At 39.1% G+C, this 17,441-nt stretch overlaps 1 protein-coding gene across 2 annotated transcripts; it reads right to left on the bottom strand.

Annotated features, from left to right (window-relative positions):
• Positions 1-433: 433 nt before the first annotated feature.
• Positions 434-14,558, bottom strand: LOC119655688 (protein regulator of cytokinesis 1-like). 2 transcript variants are annotated; one of them, XM_038061692.1, is made up of 9 exons: positions 13,728-14,535; positions 13,421-13,617; positions 12,897-13,284; positions 12,389-12,829; positions 12,149-12,329; positions 2,125-2,360; positions 1,886-2,057; positions 1,645-1,779; positions 434-1,541 (listed from the first exon to the last, which is right to left on the bottom strand). In XM_038061692.1, exons 1-9 carry the CDS (start codon positions 13,748-13,750, stop codon positions 1,368-1,370), a joined length of 1,947 nt encoding a protein of 648 aa, XP_037917620.1. In that variant the 5' UTR covers positions 13,751-14,535; the 3' UTR covers positions 434-1,367. The 2 variants fall into 2 exon arrangements, 1 of the variants encoding a protein (XP_037917620.1); XR_005249940.1 differs by having other exon boundaries at positions 1,404-1,541; positions 1,951-2,057; positions 13,728-14,558.
• Between the last annotated feature and the right edge of the window lie 2,883 nt (positions 14,559-17,441).

Genomic DNA, 17,441 nt, shown 5'->3' with positions numbered 1-17,441 from the left:
TGTAAACAGAAACATTTGACATATCGAAATGAAATGTATACTAGAGACTAGATTTTATATTGCACCATTTTGATTTTTTTAGATTTTTAGGACTTTTTGGAACACACATTTTGAGAACCCACTACGAGAGATTTCACCCAATAATAGTCATTATTTTAAAAAAATTACTAATTGAACTCTTACCTCGATAAACAAAACAAATTTGGATCCCACCCTTGCGTGTATGGAAAGCCGCTTCATTCAAAGGTTTTCGCAAATAGCGTTTTCTCGCCAAATCCTGACAATAGCCTCAGCCGTTTCCAAGTGAATCAGGTGTGACAGGCAGACATTTAATCGGTTTTAATAAGGTATTATTTTATGCAAAGCCTTAAAAAGAATCATAGAAAGGCATAGTTCACAAAGTAATTTCGTTATAATCAAAACACAAAGTTAATTAGGAGGAAAGTGTTTACTTTGAATATTTGTACATTAGATCACATATTTACACGAAGCACGAAACTATATTAATTTCTATTTACATACATGTATACATTACTATAATCTAGGTTAGCACCCCACTACACGTAGTAGTTAGGTCTATTTTGATTAAATGAGTAACTTGTTACTCAATCCGTCACCAATAACAAAGTTAGATTTATAAAATATAAACGAACGATTGGATTATGCTTCATCAAAACTTTACACAAATAAAAACTAAGGCAGGATTCTCGAGGAAATGTAAAAGTGAAGCCAGTGGACAGCAATTGCAAATCACATAAATCGTCAAATACTGACAGTTTCAAACTGTTCCTTGTACCCGTTAATTCACCTTTAACGTTCCTATTTTCAGTTATATACATACGTTAGCTAAGAATCGATAGCAGTAGGTGGAGTCTAAATTTTTTTAAAAAAAAAAGTAAAGATGTGGGAAAAGTTCCTTTTCAATTCGCATACAATATTCTTTTAAATTACATATAAACAATAGTCTTGGATAATAATCTAAGTGAAGTGCGTCACCAGTATCGGGTACGCACTCTGCTTTATTATGCACAGATAAATTTAATTAGCTTAGATAAATAACATATGAAACTATTATATTGAGTCAACATTCTTATAATATAAATAAAGACTTTCAAACGACTTCTCTTAAAACCAAACAGGCTACTTTTCACAAGTTCACCTAGTTACAAGCAATGGTTGGTGCATGCCAAGTATACCTGATTGCAATCGATAGTGTTCGATACGAAATCCGTTCGACGGCAGTCAAAAATTGTACGTTAACTTATATCAAATGTTAGTTTTAATATTGTGTTTGAAAAACAAGCTTACTTTCGTGCAACATAAGAAAGATTGCCAGTTTTTAAAAAATGAGAAGACTTCATGGTTAATTAAATTAAAATTGGTAAGTTTTTAGTAGTCAGTTTGCGAGAACTGCGCGGAGGGGTAGGCGTCGGACACGTCGACGTTGATGTCAGAAATTTTGTTCGGGTGTTCGTTCTCGACCTTTTCGTGTCATTAATCACCACCGAAGATCTGCAAGATGGGTCTTTCGCAATGTAATCCTGAAAGTATAAACAGTTTCTATATATTCCTGCATTATGATGATCGGCCACTAGCCAAGTCAAAATTTTGGACAAACTTCGATTGAGTCAGTGATGTACTTACCTCGAACATATCGTATGACATTGTGTCCGAACCGGTGCAATTCTCGCTTGTTATTTTCATTCTTGGCAATTTCACTGGCGTCTTATTTGTGGATTTCCTTTTAGTTTTTGCTGAATTGCTGCTAGTTCGTCCCGACTGCAATTAAAGATTCATTTCAACGCCAAATACTAACTCGTATCAACTTTTACAGTTGGTCATATCATTGAGAACAATATGAAAATCGATCTAAAAATCAGTATACCTTTCTTCTAAGTGTAGTGGCAATTACACGAGTTTTCTTTGCGGGAGATTTAAAAGGTGTCTTACTTGCATTCCTCGGACTTCCCAATTCGTGCATCAGGCTCCGTTTAGCGTTTGGTAGCAAGCTTTCGACAGTCAGAAGTTTCCGCTTAACGCCAGACGGTTGAGCTGAACTGTGAATGGAAAATTAAAAATGTAATTATTGTTTGGGGTTTGTACGAATAAATACAAAACACCTACACTTTTGTACTAGACGAAAATGCTTTGATTGTAGAATAGTTCTTTACTGACAACGGCGTTCTGGCCATATTTCTCGACGCTGACATGGGCGTGTTTGACACAGTCGCGTTCTTCCGGGCACTCATCAACTTCTCCTTCTCAGCCTTCTTCGTCTCCCAATCGCGAGCCATAGATTCAATCACATCTTCGCCGAAAACCAAAAATTTTTTCTGATATTTGTCCTCGTACTCAGTTACCTTTAAATGAAAAAGTACAAGTAAATAAAAGTTCACTTCACAGCTCACATATGTATATTTTCGCGAGACTTGATCTCTCTCCCATTGAATATTGAATCCGTTCTATTTCTTTCAATATTTAATTAAGAAAATGTTAACAACCTTGTTCTCAAATTATAATAAATTGGGTGAAATTTACTTAGCCGCACACAGTAATTCCCAAACAAGTCGGAAAAGATCCATTGTTCCGGCCCAGCATCGATTTTTCGAACAAGTGAATATCAATTAAAAAATTCGGCGCCATCTTGTGTTAAGTTTAATGGGGGGCTCCCCATACATGTGAATGGCGGGTGCAATTTTTTTTTCACAGAATTAAGCCATGTGGAGTATCAAATGAAAGGTCCAGATTATTACTTTTCGAAAATGGTTCAATATCTGATATTGGGTTAAACATAAGGGAGTGAGGGCTCAAAATATGACCCCCAAAAAGTGTAACAGGTCTCGTTCTCAGAACCTACCCAACCGAAAAATCTGAAAAAAAATCAGGGCGGTGCGCTTAGATGAAATCCAGGATTGAAAATATGTTGAAATGGTACATACATATCTGCTCAAATAAACTCACTGATAGTACATTACCAACTTTTAGAAATTGACTGAAAACCCCCGTAAATTCATTCGAGGAATACCAGATTTTGCAACAGCATAGAGGATCTTGCATACGCATACCAAATTCTGCCAATATTCTGATAAATGAACCGCTTTTAAAGAAGAAAGCAAACAATTTTACAAAACTATTGGATAAAATAGATTTCGGGTGCTGGCAGGGACGGATTCAACGTTTTCGCGTTCGTATGCCTTCCTGGAAAATGCTTTGGAGAACATGATATTGTTTTGACGACTGACTGGGAAAGCTCCGAGCAAATTATTCAGATAACCAAATTTATAACATTGACGAGGCAAAGGTATTTTTCAAGATGACACCTGACAAAACTCTTAAATTTAGAGGTGAAAAATGGGAAAATGAGCAAGTAGAGGATAACAATTTTGGTTGGAGCAAGTATGATATTTCCGATTTACTTCGTGCAAAAAGCATACATACAGTGAGCGCAATTTCTACATATGCAGTCACATTTTTCCTCTTTTTCTTAGAAAATGCGTAGAATGCGAAGATTGTGTGAAACAATTGAAGGGAATATAAGTTCCTTGGTTTCCTGAGAATTAGTTATGACAGCGGCATTTAGTTTAGCTGAAAAATTTTGTAAGATATTTTGATTCTGATCGAAAGGGATCATTTGCAAGTGCGCAATTTCTATATACGCAGGTAGCTAAAACGTCTATAAAATTACTCTTGAAAAGTTTTTTTTGTAGGTAAAAAGTGTGACGTGAAATGCTGTAGTGTTCTACGTAAAACGGTGCTCAACTTTCACTTTTTTAGCTTAGACTATAGCGATGCCTCGTGGAAAAGTGTTAACCGAACAAGAAAAAGCCCAACTTGCCAGAATGGAAGATTCGGATTGCACAATGACTGCGATGTTGAGGGAAATTAGTAGATCCGACGAAGTTTTGCGGAATTTCTTTAGATTAAAGGGAAAATACGGCACAAAAAAGCATCCGAGTGGAAATAAAAAAATCGAAAAAAGAGAAATCACCCTGATTAAGCAGGAAGCTACTAGAAATAAACTTTGGTTCGTTCCAGATCATGTCGAAATTACTTCTTCCTATTAAAAAGAGACGGTTGCAACAGCTTTCCCTTCTGGTAACTTCATTAACTATAAAAAACCTGCTAAAGTAGCTTATTTAATATCGACAAATAATAAAGCTCGTCTCAAATTGGATACATCGTGGATGAAATGGGAAGAAAATGGAAGGCAGTAATTTTTTCGGAAGAGAAGAAATTCAAGCTTTACGGCCCAGCTGGATTTAGCGCATTTTGGGACGATCTAAAAAAAAATGAAGCTCCCCGAATGAGTCGCAACTTTGGAGGCGGCAATGTTATGGTTTGGGGGGCATTTTCTTTTCCCTGTAACCTTCGACAGGGAATCGTACCAACCAAAATGAACTCAGTAATTTATACTGAGCTTCTGGAAGCCATTTTGATGCCGCGTTTAGATGAGAATAATAACATTGACTGGAATTTCCAAAATGACAACGCCGCGGTACACGCCACTGCATACACGAAATCTTTTTTAAATGACAAACAAATAAAAAATTTGCAGTTGTCCCATCGAAGTCCTGATCTTAACCCCATAGAGAATATATGGGGGATACTTGCAAGGAAAGTCTATGCGAATGAAGGCCAATTTAGCTCCGTACTTGAGTTAATGACAAAAGTTTTAAAATGCTGGGCCTAAATCGAAGAAAAACCTTAAAAATTTTAATAGCCTCAACGCCAAATCGAATTTTTGAAGTCATAAGGTTCAGTGAGGGCAAAACAAAATATTAGTAACTAGTCAATATGCGTTTATTTATTTCAATAAGCTTAAAAGTGCAAGTGCGTATATAGAAATTGCGCAGTCAAAATGTAATTTTTTGCAATTTAAAAAAAAAATTAAGATGTATTTTGTTAATTTTTTTTGTTATTCTAAACTTAAAGAAAGATACATTTACTATCGTATAAACTTTATATTTCTGAAAGCTTCTATATAGTTACAACGAGCAATATATGGGTTGCGTAAATAGAAATTGTGCGTACTGTATAAATATAGTAAAAATTAGAAATTACCGTCAAACTTCATTACCACGCATCTACTATATACGTACACACATGCCTTTTTGGAGTAATTGATATTCATACACAAATGACTAAAAAACTAAACAAAATAATTCTTTGCGACCCATTCATATGAACCCACTTCGTTTTGGTATTGACGAATTGATATGTGGTGGTGACCTCGTACACGTTGTAGAATGCAAGAAATTCGCAAAAAAATGGCGAAGTTTCACCTCCTGCAACTTTGTTAATAATAATTGAATTTTCTTCAAACTGTGCCGTATGTTAAACCCATGCCAAATTTGGTACTTCTGCGATGGACATAAGGGGGGTTTCCGGCTAAATATCTAAAATATGCTAATATACTATTATTAACTTTATTTATGCAAATATCGGAACCGGATGTATTTTGAGGCTAAGCCTTCGTAGAGATGCACCCGATTTTTTTACTGGATAGGTTATGACCACATTTTATGAAATGAGGTTATGCCCAAATTCTGTGGGGGAAAAAAATTGGCACCGTCCATCCACATGTATGGGGAGCCCCCGTTAAACTTAACACAAAATGGCGCCACTTGCTATATGCAAAGGGAACAAGAGACCACACGCTCTCACCAATTTTCTTGACAATTAGTCCAGCCGTTTCCGAATAAATCGGGTATGACAGACAGACATCGAATCGATTCTAGTAAGGTTTTGTTTCACACAAAACCTTAAAAAGATTAGGCCACTTTCGGTGCGATATGAGGGTTATTCAAGCATTTGGATTCGAAACTGGGATCGAACACTAGAAAAAATAGGGAAAACTCTTACTTTTAGGAGATTATTATCCAGTGCCTCCTACAATAAGCGATCTGAAACCATTCAACTGGCATTTTTGCACCGAATATTTCATCTGCAGAGGATCCTAAAATTTTTAAAAGCGAACTTTAGGACATTACAAACTTTAAATTCTAAAGATAATCGACTAAATTGACTCAATTCGCACATTAATTTGCTTGGAGGTATTTTGTTAATTCCTTAAACATGGAAAAGTTCGTCCAAGCGTAATAGAAAAATCGTATCAACATATAGGACTTAGAAATAATGAAACTTCGACAAAACTTTAAGCGGTTAGAGCACAAGGCCGTCGTACGGAAGGTCGCGGTGCAAACTTCACTGGTGGCAGTGGTATTTGTACCATGTTTTGACGTCGGATACGAGTCGACTCAGCTGTGAATGAGTACCTGAGTGAAAACCAGGGTAATAATCTTGAGCGAGCGCAATTACCTCCTTAGGCTATCCTGTAGTATACCGTCACAGTCTTGAAGTGCTCTAACACGCTTCAAGGCCTTGATCCAATTGACTTGTTGCGCCAACGATTATTATTATTATTTTACAGAACAAAGCAAATGTGTAAAGTTTTTTATAGACGCCCAAATGGAACAAACGAAAGCGGCTGAGAAAAAGAGTCACATGCAAATGAAATATTTAAATATTTACATTTAAGATCTTTTTCTAATTATTCCCAATTTAAATAATTAAATTTTAAAACGTCGTACGGGATGTAACCACCAAATTTTTCGGTCCCTTCAGAGTCCCCATATCCGGTTTAGACTGTAATTTATTTTTAGAAACTTTTGATGCACGTTTTCCAAAATATACTTTCGTGTATTTCCGAATATGTTTATCGTGAATAAACAGGCATTTGACATTACCGCTTACATTAAGTCTTAGGACACGAGCATATCACTATCGTTAGTAGCCGGAGACGACCGAACTAGCCCAAAACTTGAAAAAAAAAAGTTGGCGAAATTGACTCTGATGACCTGTCCGCACGACCCGAGCTAAACTTGGAAAAATTAAAAACAAAACAAGTCGAGAAACCGGAAGATAGACGCTTCAGGTATGAAAGGTTTTGTGAATTTCTTTTATAAAAATCCACTTTCAAGTGATGTTGACATTCATAGTCTTGAATTTGCAGAGTATAACTTTGTTAGTAATAGTGCGATTTTCACCAAATTTGGTAGGATCATGCTCTATACTGTAGCTTATATTGCTGCAACTTAATGAGGGTTTTCCTGTCAATTACTAAAAATTATAGCAATGTAATATTATTAACACAGGTACCGGTATGGAGGGTATTTCGGAGCATAGGCACCATATAGTGGCAGCCCCTTTTTCTTCAGATTTTTCGGTTGGGTAGTTTCTGAGAAGGGGTTCGTTAAAAAAATGAGCACTTTCAACCCCCCGCACTCCCCACCTTTCAAAGAAATGTCAAAACTAAGACCGGCTTCGAAAAATACTAACCGAGACACCGTGAATTAGAGATGAAGCATCAACAAATGATCTTCACAACCACCTCAAGAACGTTATCATGGATAAGGCCACAAACATACTTGGAGTCGAAACGGCTGGTTTGACGATGAATGTACGCTAGCAACGGAACGGAAGAATGCCGCATACCGAGTAATGTTGCATTCTCCAAAAACGCAGGCACGCGCAGAGGCTTATCACGAACTCCGTCGAGCAGAGAAGCGACTTCACAGACGGAAAATGGAAGCCTGAGAGAACCAACAAGTCTGTGAACTAGAAAAGTACAGGGAGCAACCGCACCAGGCATTGAAAGCGGAAGTTTTACCAACAAGTGAGCATGATGAAGCCTTATACACCTCGATGCTCATCCTGCCGAGACAAAGAAGGAAATCTGATTTCCGACAGAATGGGCATATTGGAGCGATGGGTTGAGTACTTTGATGAGTTATTGAACAACCAGAACATCGGTGAGTTGGAGGTCCCTCCAACTGAAGACGACGGACAAATACTGCCACCACCAAGTTTAGGAGAAACAGTCCGTGCAATTCATTGGCTAAAAAATCATAAGTCGCCAGGAGCCGATGGAATTACAGCCGAATTGGTTAAATATGGAGGCGACCAGTTACACCAAGTGGTTCATCAACTTGTGCTCAAGGTATGGGACAGCGAATCAATGCCTGACGATTGGCAACAAGGCATTATCTGTCTCATAGATAAACAAGTGGGAATACCGGAAGCTCGTGCTTCGGGTATAAAGGTTTTGTGTTCATCTTATGTAGGAAATTTCAACGCACATTTTTCTATCCGTGTATAACTACAAATTCAACATAATCTTTCATATTTTTCCAAACTACGAGACATGCGTACATATTACAACCATAGATATTCCGCTCACCCTAAACAAACAAACTGTCTATTTCCGAACATTGTACATATATATGTACGTATATAAATGGATCGTACCCATATTTCCGATTTACTTCTTATATCTATCTGAATTAGGCACTACCCGCAAAGTTCATTAGCACGCATATATTATATACCTACATACACACATGTCTGGTTGACAAATAACTAAAAAACTAAAACAAAATAATTCTCTGCGACTCAATTCATAAGAACTCATTTCGTTGTGGTATTGACGAATTGATATGTGATGACGTCATGCAGGTTGTAGAGTGCACGAAATTCACAAAAAATTGTAAAGTTTCACCCCCCATAACTTTGTTAATAATAGTTGGATTTTCTTCAAACTTGACTAAACTGTGCACTATGTCCTTCATTATACACACGCCAAATTTTGTACTTCTGGGATGAACATAAGGGGGGTTGCCGGGTAAATTTCTAAAATGTGGAAATATACTATTATTAACTTTATTTGTGCAGATATCGGAACCGGATATATTTTGAGGCCTAGATTTCGTAGAGGTGCATCACTGTGATTTTTTTCAGATTTTTCGGTTGGATAGGTTCTGAGAACGAGACCTGTTACACTTTTTGGGGGTCATATTTTGAGCCCTCACTCCCCTATGTTTCACCCAATATCAAATATTGAACCAGTTTCGAAAAGTACTAATTGAGACCTTTCATTTGATACCCCACATGGCTACGTTCTGTAAAAAAAAAATTTGCACCCTCCATTTACATGTATGGGGAGCCCCCCCTTAAACTTAACACAAGATGGCGCCACTTACTGCATGTAAAGGGAACACCAGATTACATACTCTCATAAATTTTCATGACAATCGGTCCAGCCGTTTCTGAATAAATCGGGTGTGACAGACAGACAGACAGACAGACAGACAGACGGACAGACAGACACCGTCTCGATTCTAATAAGGTTTTGTTTCACACAAAACCTTAAAAAGGAGATATCACACAGTGCAGCAATTATAGAGGTATCACGTTGCTGAGTACCATCTATAAGGTATTCTCCGCTATCTTGCTATGCCGGATAGCCCCATACGCCCAGAACATCATTGGCCAATACCAAGCAGGCTTCACTCCAGGCAAATCAGCAACAGATCAGATTTTCTCCCTGCGGCAAGCGATGGAAAAACTGTTGGAATATGGACAACAGTTGTACCATCTATTCATCGACTTTAATGCCGCCTATGATAGCATAGCCAGGGTAAAACTGGACACGGCCATGAGAGAATTCGATATCCCAACGAAATTGATAAGACTGACTAGGCTGACCTTGACCAATGTGCGAGGTTAGATAAAAGCAGCAGGATCACTCTCAAGACCATTTGACATCAACACCGGTCTACGACAAGGGGATGCCCTATCATGCGTCCTCTTTAACCTGGCCCTCAAGAAAGTCATCCGTGATGCTGATATAAATGCAAGAGGTACGATCCTCTTTAAGTCCACCCAACTACTGGTGTATGCTGACGATATCGACATCATGGGAAGAACGACCCAAGACGTCCAAACTGCCCTCATCCAGATCGAGCAGGCGGCGCGAGATCTTGGCCTGCACATCAATGAAGGCAAGACAAAATATATGGTGGCAACGTCAGCACAGAAGACGAACCAACCAACAACATCAAACCGCACTGGTCAAACAGGAAGAATAAAGATAGGAGAATACAACTTTGAGACCGTTGACAATTTCTCCTATCTAGGGTCGAAAATCACAACCGATAACAGCTACGATGATGAAATCCGCCCACGGATGAAACGCTCGAAACGTCTCACCATAGGGTCAAAGCTCTTACTGTACAAGACTATGATCTTGCCAGTCTTCATGTATTCTTCGGAAACTTGGGTTCTTACCAAGAAAAATTGCGAACTCTTGGCCGCGATCGAGAGAAGAATCTTCCGAAGAATTTTTGGCCCCCTACATGAGGATGGACGATTCCGTAGTCTACATAACGACGAAATCTATGAGCGATACCATGACCGTCAGGTTGTGGATAAAATCCGGCTCAATAGGCTACCGTGGGCGAATCACTTAATCCTTTTGGATGAGGATGATCCCACCCGGAAAGTCTATAAGGGCAATATCTATGGTAGAAAAAGAAGACGAGGCAGACCCTGCCTAAGATGGAGCGATGGCGTAGGTCAGGACGCCAGCTTTTAGGGATATCGAATTTGTGGACCTCGGCGCAAAACCAGGATGTCTGGAGTTCCTTATTAAGGCAGGCGTAGAACGGATACCAGTTGTTGCGGCGTTGATGATGATGAGGCACCGTGACCGCACATGCCGAAAATTTTTAGTAAGTAGATGAACTACCTTTATTTCGAAGCATTTTTTATAACTTTATAATTGTTATTCTATTTCAAGAGTAGTCGAGGTATTTGAACTCCTCCACATCCGCTGGACAAGCCAACATGAAGAACGTCACCGATAACAAAATAAACTAATATCAAATTCCTCTGAAATTTTACCTCGGTGAAGCGCATGACATTTTCCTATGTTATGTTACTTTGATAATAGCTGGTAGTTTCTCTGGAGTGCCTCTCCTGGGTAGGGCACGCCAGATACACTGTTGCAAAATAATCCATTCTTGTTGATGTGGTCAATGCAGGAGAATCGGGAGCGGACGCTGTAAATCAAGTTTTCGAAACGTTCTTTGACAAGTTCCAGCTATTATCGGTTATCTTTGCCACGGTTTCTCAAAACGGGTGCCCTTCTTTGGAATCGATCATCCCCTTCTTTCACTCTCTGGGTAATCTCCGATTCCCAAGATTTCCGTGCGAGTGAAAGTAGATCTGCAGTACCTGTATCTGATACAGCAATGAATAACTCTGAGGGGAGACCGTCAAGCCCAGCGGCTTTACTCAGTTTGAGTGCATTGATGGCCAAAATGACTTTCCGTCTTCTTAAGGGAACAGTCCGTATTCGCATGTTGCAGTGACTAGCCATTTCGTCTACAAGACGAGAAACTTCACCGAATGTGATACGAATAAGAACCGTGGTGAAGTGTTCTCTCCACCTCTTCAGCTGCTCGTCATCGTGGATGAGAAGGCGACCATTCCCCTATATTCACCACCCAACAAGTTCGTACCACCTGCCAGTTGTTTCGTAATGTGGTATACTCTTTTTCTCTCTTCTCTTCTTCCCTATCTTCTGCTTCCATTACCAGCGCAATAACAAATTCCCTTTTGTTACGGCCCACACTACCGTGGTATTACCGGGATTTTCTGAGCACGCCACGCCCGCCATCACTTTCGACGGTCGATCAGTGAGATAGCTCTCGCACTGTCAAGCGACAACTGGAACTTGCAAGCGATCGATATTGAAATTGGGGGGTAGCAGCTCCCCAACCCTGCAAAAAGTGGGGAACCATAAGGCAAGCAAACCTAAGCGACTATGAGATGGTGATCCCTTTCTACTGATGATTGCTAAGCGTCAATCTGATTGCTGTACGGCGTCGGCCTTTTGAAACCAAACTTATGGCAAACTCTGTGCTCGAACAATGTGCCACCAATGACGATGCGGGGGAAGCTTCAGAAATCCTCGAACCTCTACCTTTACGATTGCGAAGAGTGTGTTTCCCCGTCACATGTCCGAGCAATGTCAGATCGTCCAACACGAATACAATACAACCTTTAAGAAGCCATTCAATTTTTCAAGAATAAGAGGCTAAAAGAAGAGCAACGAGATATGCAAAAGGCAAAAACGTGTTTCGCTCCACGAAGTGAATTTCATGAAAATTCCGAGAGGACATGAAGTAACGAGGCATACAAGATTAGTATTTCCACATTATAGTCGAAAAAAAATACTTTCCACGGGGTCCAAAGACCTTATTGTAAAAAAATAGTGCAAAAAAAAACATGTGATAGTTCCACTTACCAATTCAGTAAGTTCCGCTTCGATTTTTGGCAACTTGTTTGCAATCGTCTTACGCTCCCGCTCTTCCTTCAGCAGTTGACCCCCGCGATTATTATACCTTCCCGGTTCAGATGCCTTCGCTTCCAGCGCTGCCATTCGATCCCACAAAACTTTCCTTTGTTCAATCAATTCGAATATTTTCCTGAAGATCAAATGATTGAGAATAAACAATATTTATCATCGTTTCCTCTTATCACTTACTGGTTGCTACTATAGAAGTTCTTCAAATCTTCCAGTTCCATTTCGTGCAAAGTCAACAAATCCTCGGTGTAACATTCATTCGTGAAATAAGCGAACCGAGCCCGCTCTGTGTCCGACTTCATTGTCTTCTCCCACCATTCACAGATCTCGGCACGAACTCGATCAACGAATTTCTTCACGTTCTGCTTCTTCTGATTCTCGCAGCGCTCTAGCTCTTGATAATATCTGTCGTACGTAGTTTGCGTATACTCCACGTACTTGGAGAACTTATGACGGACCGATGGGCTCACTTCTAAGTAGTTCCAGAGAATATCTAACTTTGACTTCATCCTTTCTATCGAGCCGCGGAGCTCATGCACTTGTTGTCTATATTCGTCACGTAGCTTGCACAGCTGGCTTATCGTCGACTCACTCAACGACACTTGCGGGTCATTTAACAAACTAAAAGGATCAGAAAACCTAATAGAGTCTCACCTCCCTTCCTTAATCGATAAAAATACTATCTTACACTGAATCCAATGTCGTGTCCATCATAATTTCAAGATCTTTCATGTAGCCTCGGATCTCAGCTCGTAACTCATCCAGCAGTAACTTCCGCCGAATTTTCTCGTCACTCAAGGCTTTCAAGTGCTCACGGAACGTTTGCAATTCGTATTCCGTCGGCAGGGGGTCGTCATGAAGTTCCCTTGGCGTTTCGCCAAGTTCCTCACAGAGCACCTCTTGTTCCTGCAAGAGTTCAATTATCTCGTCTTTCCGCTGCTTCAGTTGCCTTCGCAAATCGCTAAGTCCGTTCTCTAGTTTTACTAAAGCCGTATGCAGCGGCAGTCCCTTTATAGGGCTCAGCTCAACTTCCACTTTCAACAAACGATTTAGCTCCGTTGCCTCCTCCTGACGTTCTGCAAACAAAATACCAGTGAGGACAAAATCTAAGTCTTAAGGGGTCACCAAATCATCAGAATTCATGTGTTAATTTATTGTTTAACGCATACGGTGCGCCGCAGGATCAACAAACCCAGTTAAAATTGAACTTACCGGCGATTGCAGCAAGGAAGCGCTCTCGACGGTCGAGGGACTCCTGCATTATGTCAGTGTAAAAGGTAACAGCGTGTTCTATCATTTTCGACAAATGCTCATCACAGTTCTTGCGGTCGAGCGTTTCGAACCATATTTCCGACAATTTCTCCATGTACTCCGCGGTTATTCCCTGCATTTTGCGGATCACCTCCTCCCTGCAACGAAACAATCATTCCGTTACTTTCCTCGCATACTGTTAGCCCGTAGAACAGGCGGTTCCCTTGTTGGCTTGCAACCGCCAAAGTGTAACCAAAACTGCACTCACTTCTTTCTCTCCAACCAGGACATCTTTCACTTTAAAGAATTCAAAACGCTTAAACTAGAATAAAAATATATGCACGTAGCGAACAGCTCACTTAGTATAAAACAATTATTTCGAATTTTCACAATAACACTCCGACTTCTGAGCCCACACAACACAGTAAACCGACAGCAAATGCCGTTGGCTTTCAAACGTCCGCGACTCAGTTCAGTGGACCGTCTGAGTCAGAATGAAATGGGCTTACCATATTCAATATTAGAAAATATCGTAGAAAAACCATCTGACAGATAAATGTTGTCAAATCAAATTCCACCCAGGCAACGCGTCTCACTTCCTGAATGTGATTTTATTTTCGGATAGTAATTACTGAAAGTGAATGTACTTTTCCGAACAAAAAGGGAGAAAATCAAACTTTTCGTGGTTTTGGCATGTTTGTTGCCATCGAGAAATTCACGTCAACAAAAAATAGCGGTCCAGGAAGAAAGCACTGTTTTGCATATGCTTAGGCGATGATCGAATCAGTAACCGTTATTAATTTGTAGGATATGTTCTTGAAAAAAACGAAGAGTTTTAAATAGTTCCAAAATTGAGGAAGTTGTTTGACTTATCAAGATGCAGCTAGTTGGTCTTGCTCTTGACTCTAAAGGTATGCCTGACAAGCGAACTATTCCGCGTGAACTACTTTGGGTGCATGAAATCAAAGGTCATTTCAATTTCAATTAATGTTTAGTTCTGTTTTTTGCTGTATATTAATATAAATTTAAGGTATAAGACAAAATATATAAATATAAATAAAATGTCGGCAAATTAACTGATAAATGGAAACTCCTCCTTTTTAGAATGACCTCCTTAGGCGAAAACCTTCAGGTTATAATTTTTATCTAAAACAAAAAACCGAAAAGCTTCCTAAAATAAATATATAAGAACCGAGTATGAATGTTTTTTTTGGAAATATTGATACAAATAACGTCAATTTGAGACAAAAGTTGTTTTTTACAAATAAATTACTCAATCGAAAAAATCCTACGTACTATGTTGCTATAAAGCTACAGTTCAAATTTGGATTTTATGGGTTGGTGGTGTTTGCCCCATTCCGAAAACGTGGAAATTCATGGGGGGACGTGGGAGGCGTACAATAGATTGTCGAAAGAAACATACTTATTCCCCATCCTTTTTTGGTGAAAAACATTCTCTTCGGAGTTATCTAACTTCTTCTGCCAGAGAGCGCTCAGACTACGCTATACGCGTGCCGTTGGCTTCTAAGTAGTGGTTCATAACTTGCATTATTCTATTATGGACTTACTGTAAGGTTCACAGCAATATCGAGGAGAGTTTTGCTAATTTTGGATAAATCCGCCCAAAATAACATTTTCCTCTACAACACAGTGACCGGGTACCCAGAATAGTTCCACCGTATTGAATCTAGAAACAGAGTTCAATCGATTTCTACATTCCTGGACAATTTACGGAGTGATCAAAGGACTGTTCAACGCCCTCAATGCTGCTTAACTATCACTACAGATTGCAATGCATCTGCCCTTCAAGCGCTTGTCAATCATCCAGGTTGCCGCGCTTAAGGTCATACATTGTCCCAAGGGAAAAACTCACTTCCCATTTTTATTCAAGAGGTAGACTCTTGCTTCAGAACGCTGTTCTGCTTTGATATTATGTGTAGAAGGAGTCAGTATATCCTGATACGCATTCTTCTGGTTCGTCCCAGTTTTTTCTTCGTTTCAAGATAACTTCATATCTTTTACCTACAGATGTATGGGGATCCGAGAATCAAAAGACTTAATTCAGTTCGCCCAATAACTGTTCCAGTATTCTCACCGTGTACTCACCTTTCAGAGTTGTATACTCTACCTTTGAAACCAAAGAGTGAATAGCAAACTCATTTAGGGGTGCGACCTTAGCGTCTTATCACGAATGTCACGCTCAATCAGTCTCTCCAGACATTTCAGCGAAAATGATGTTAAGTTGATTTACCTGAAATTCTTTGGATTTAAATAGTCATCTTTCCCAGATGTAGGTATGAAGACTACATTCAACTTCTGCCAAGAGGAAGGCACGTAACTCAGACCAAGGCATCCACGAAAAATATTTCTTAGAAGTTGCTCAGTGCACTATACTCTCCTTTAACATCACTGAATGTCCATACCAGGTGCTTTGAAGTATTCAAAGGATATTATAGCAGCTCTCGTCGTTTCATTGGTAAAAGCTGCTCTCGCAATGTCCCGATTCCCCTTGCAACGCCTTTGTATTGAAAGATTTGCAGAAACTGCCAATTCTCTTCCTACCAATTCTGAGACCTGTTCTCCCGGGTGGTGTACTTCCAAGAGAGTCTGGATGGACTCAACTCTGGAATTCGTGAAGGTACCGTCCGGTTTTCTAAGAGAGTCCAACTTCCCCAACTCTGCACAGCCTACAAGTCTCCCTTTAACATTGCAGTTCCTTACCGTATGCTCTAAAGGAATCTCGTTTAGGACGTTTTATAAGCGTCTTATATTCACGCTGTAACTTCGGAAAATTTAACCAGTCTTCATTCTTATTGCTTTTGCCAGGACGATTTAGAAGTCGCCTGGTTCATTTTCTGAGTCTTTGCAATTCTCAGCTCCACCAAGGAACCATTTTACCACATTGACTTCTGAAAATAGGACAAACCCCTTCTAAGCACTCTAAAAGTGTGCAATTCAGAGTTTCTATTGATTTTCTATTCTGACGCGGCAAGATTCGCGGCAGTTGTTAACAAGTTCTCAAGTTGTTAACAAGTTGTTAGCAGTGATGAAGGGAACAAGTGGTTCCCGAAATATCGGTATTTGCAAGAATAAATATCCACACCAACGAAAAAGAAACAACAAGTTTTTATTATTTCAATTAATTAATCGCTGGAAACACCGCATAATTTCACTCAAATTTACAGGGCCTTTTATTCTTTCAAACCGATTGAAAGTGGAAGAGTCTTAGCTAGCTAGCAACTTAGCAGAAGAAGCAGAATGAGTTTTCACCAGGATGGGGCACTTCTACACAATTTCAGGGATGTTACATCCCTACTTAACGAAAAGTATGCTGGATGGTAAATAGTGCCTTCAAGATCGTACGAATTAATTCCACTGGACTACCCCTGTAGAGATATTTGAATGAAAAGGTCCTTACAAAAAATTTCTTCTAAAATTGTTAATGTTATCAAAAGCAGTACATAGTTTCCACGTTGAGCGTTTTCTATAATTTTTTTAATGAAAACATTCAGAATTATTTTTGAATTTTTATCCATCAAAATATCGTCTAAGTTTTTTATCCATTAGAAGCAAATTAATTCGTTTCCGTGCAAAATTTAGCGTTTTTTCCCAATTTATGGTTTGGTAACTGCACTAATTGAGTATTTAGGATAAAATGATGTTAACATGATTTTAATAGAATAAAAAATTTCATTGTTCATTGTCTATGTTAAAATTCAAGAAAAACATTGGTAAAACGCAAAATTTTAATTTTGCGGGAGAGAAAAACACACTTTTTGCGTTTGGAAATTTATTACATCCAAACGACTTACTATAACTATATAAATTCATATTTTTGAGCAAAGTCTTAGCTGCGATCCAACGTTTATTTCAATACCATAGCTCTTATAGTTTTTGAGTGATTGCGATTTTAGTAATTCAAAGTCGAATCTTTTTTTAAAAAAAAATAAAATCCCTGTGGCAGCTAAAGAGTCCAGAACTC

Source organism: Hermetia illucens, chromosome 4, assembly GCF_905115235.1.
Source record: "Hermetia illucens chromosome 4, iHerIll2.2.curated.20191125, whole genome shotgun sequence".
In the NCBI taxonomy this organism is placed as follows: domain Eukaryota; kingdom Metazoa; phylum Arthropoda; class Insecta; order Diptera; family Stratiomyidae; genus Hermetia; species Hermetia illucens.
This window is presented reverse-complemented; position numbering and strand designations above follow the sequence as displayed.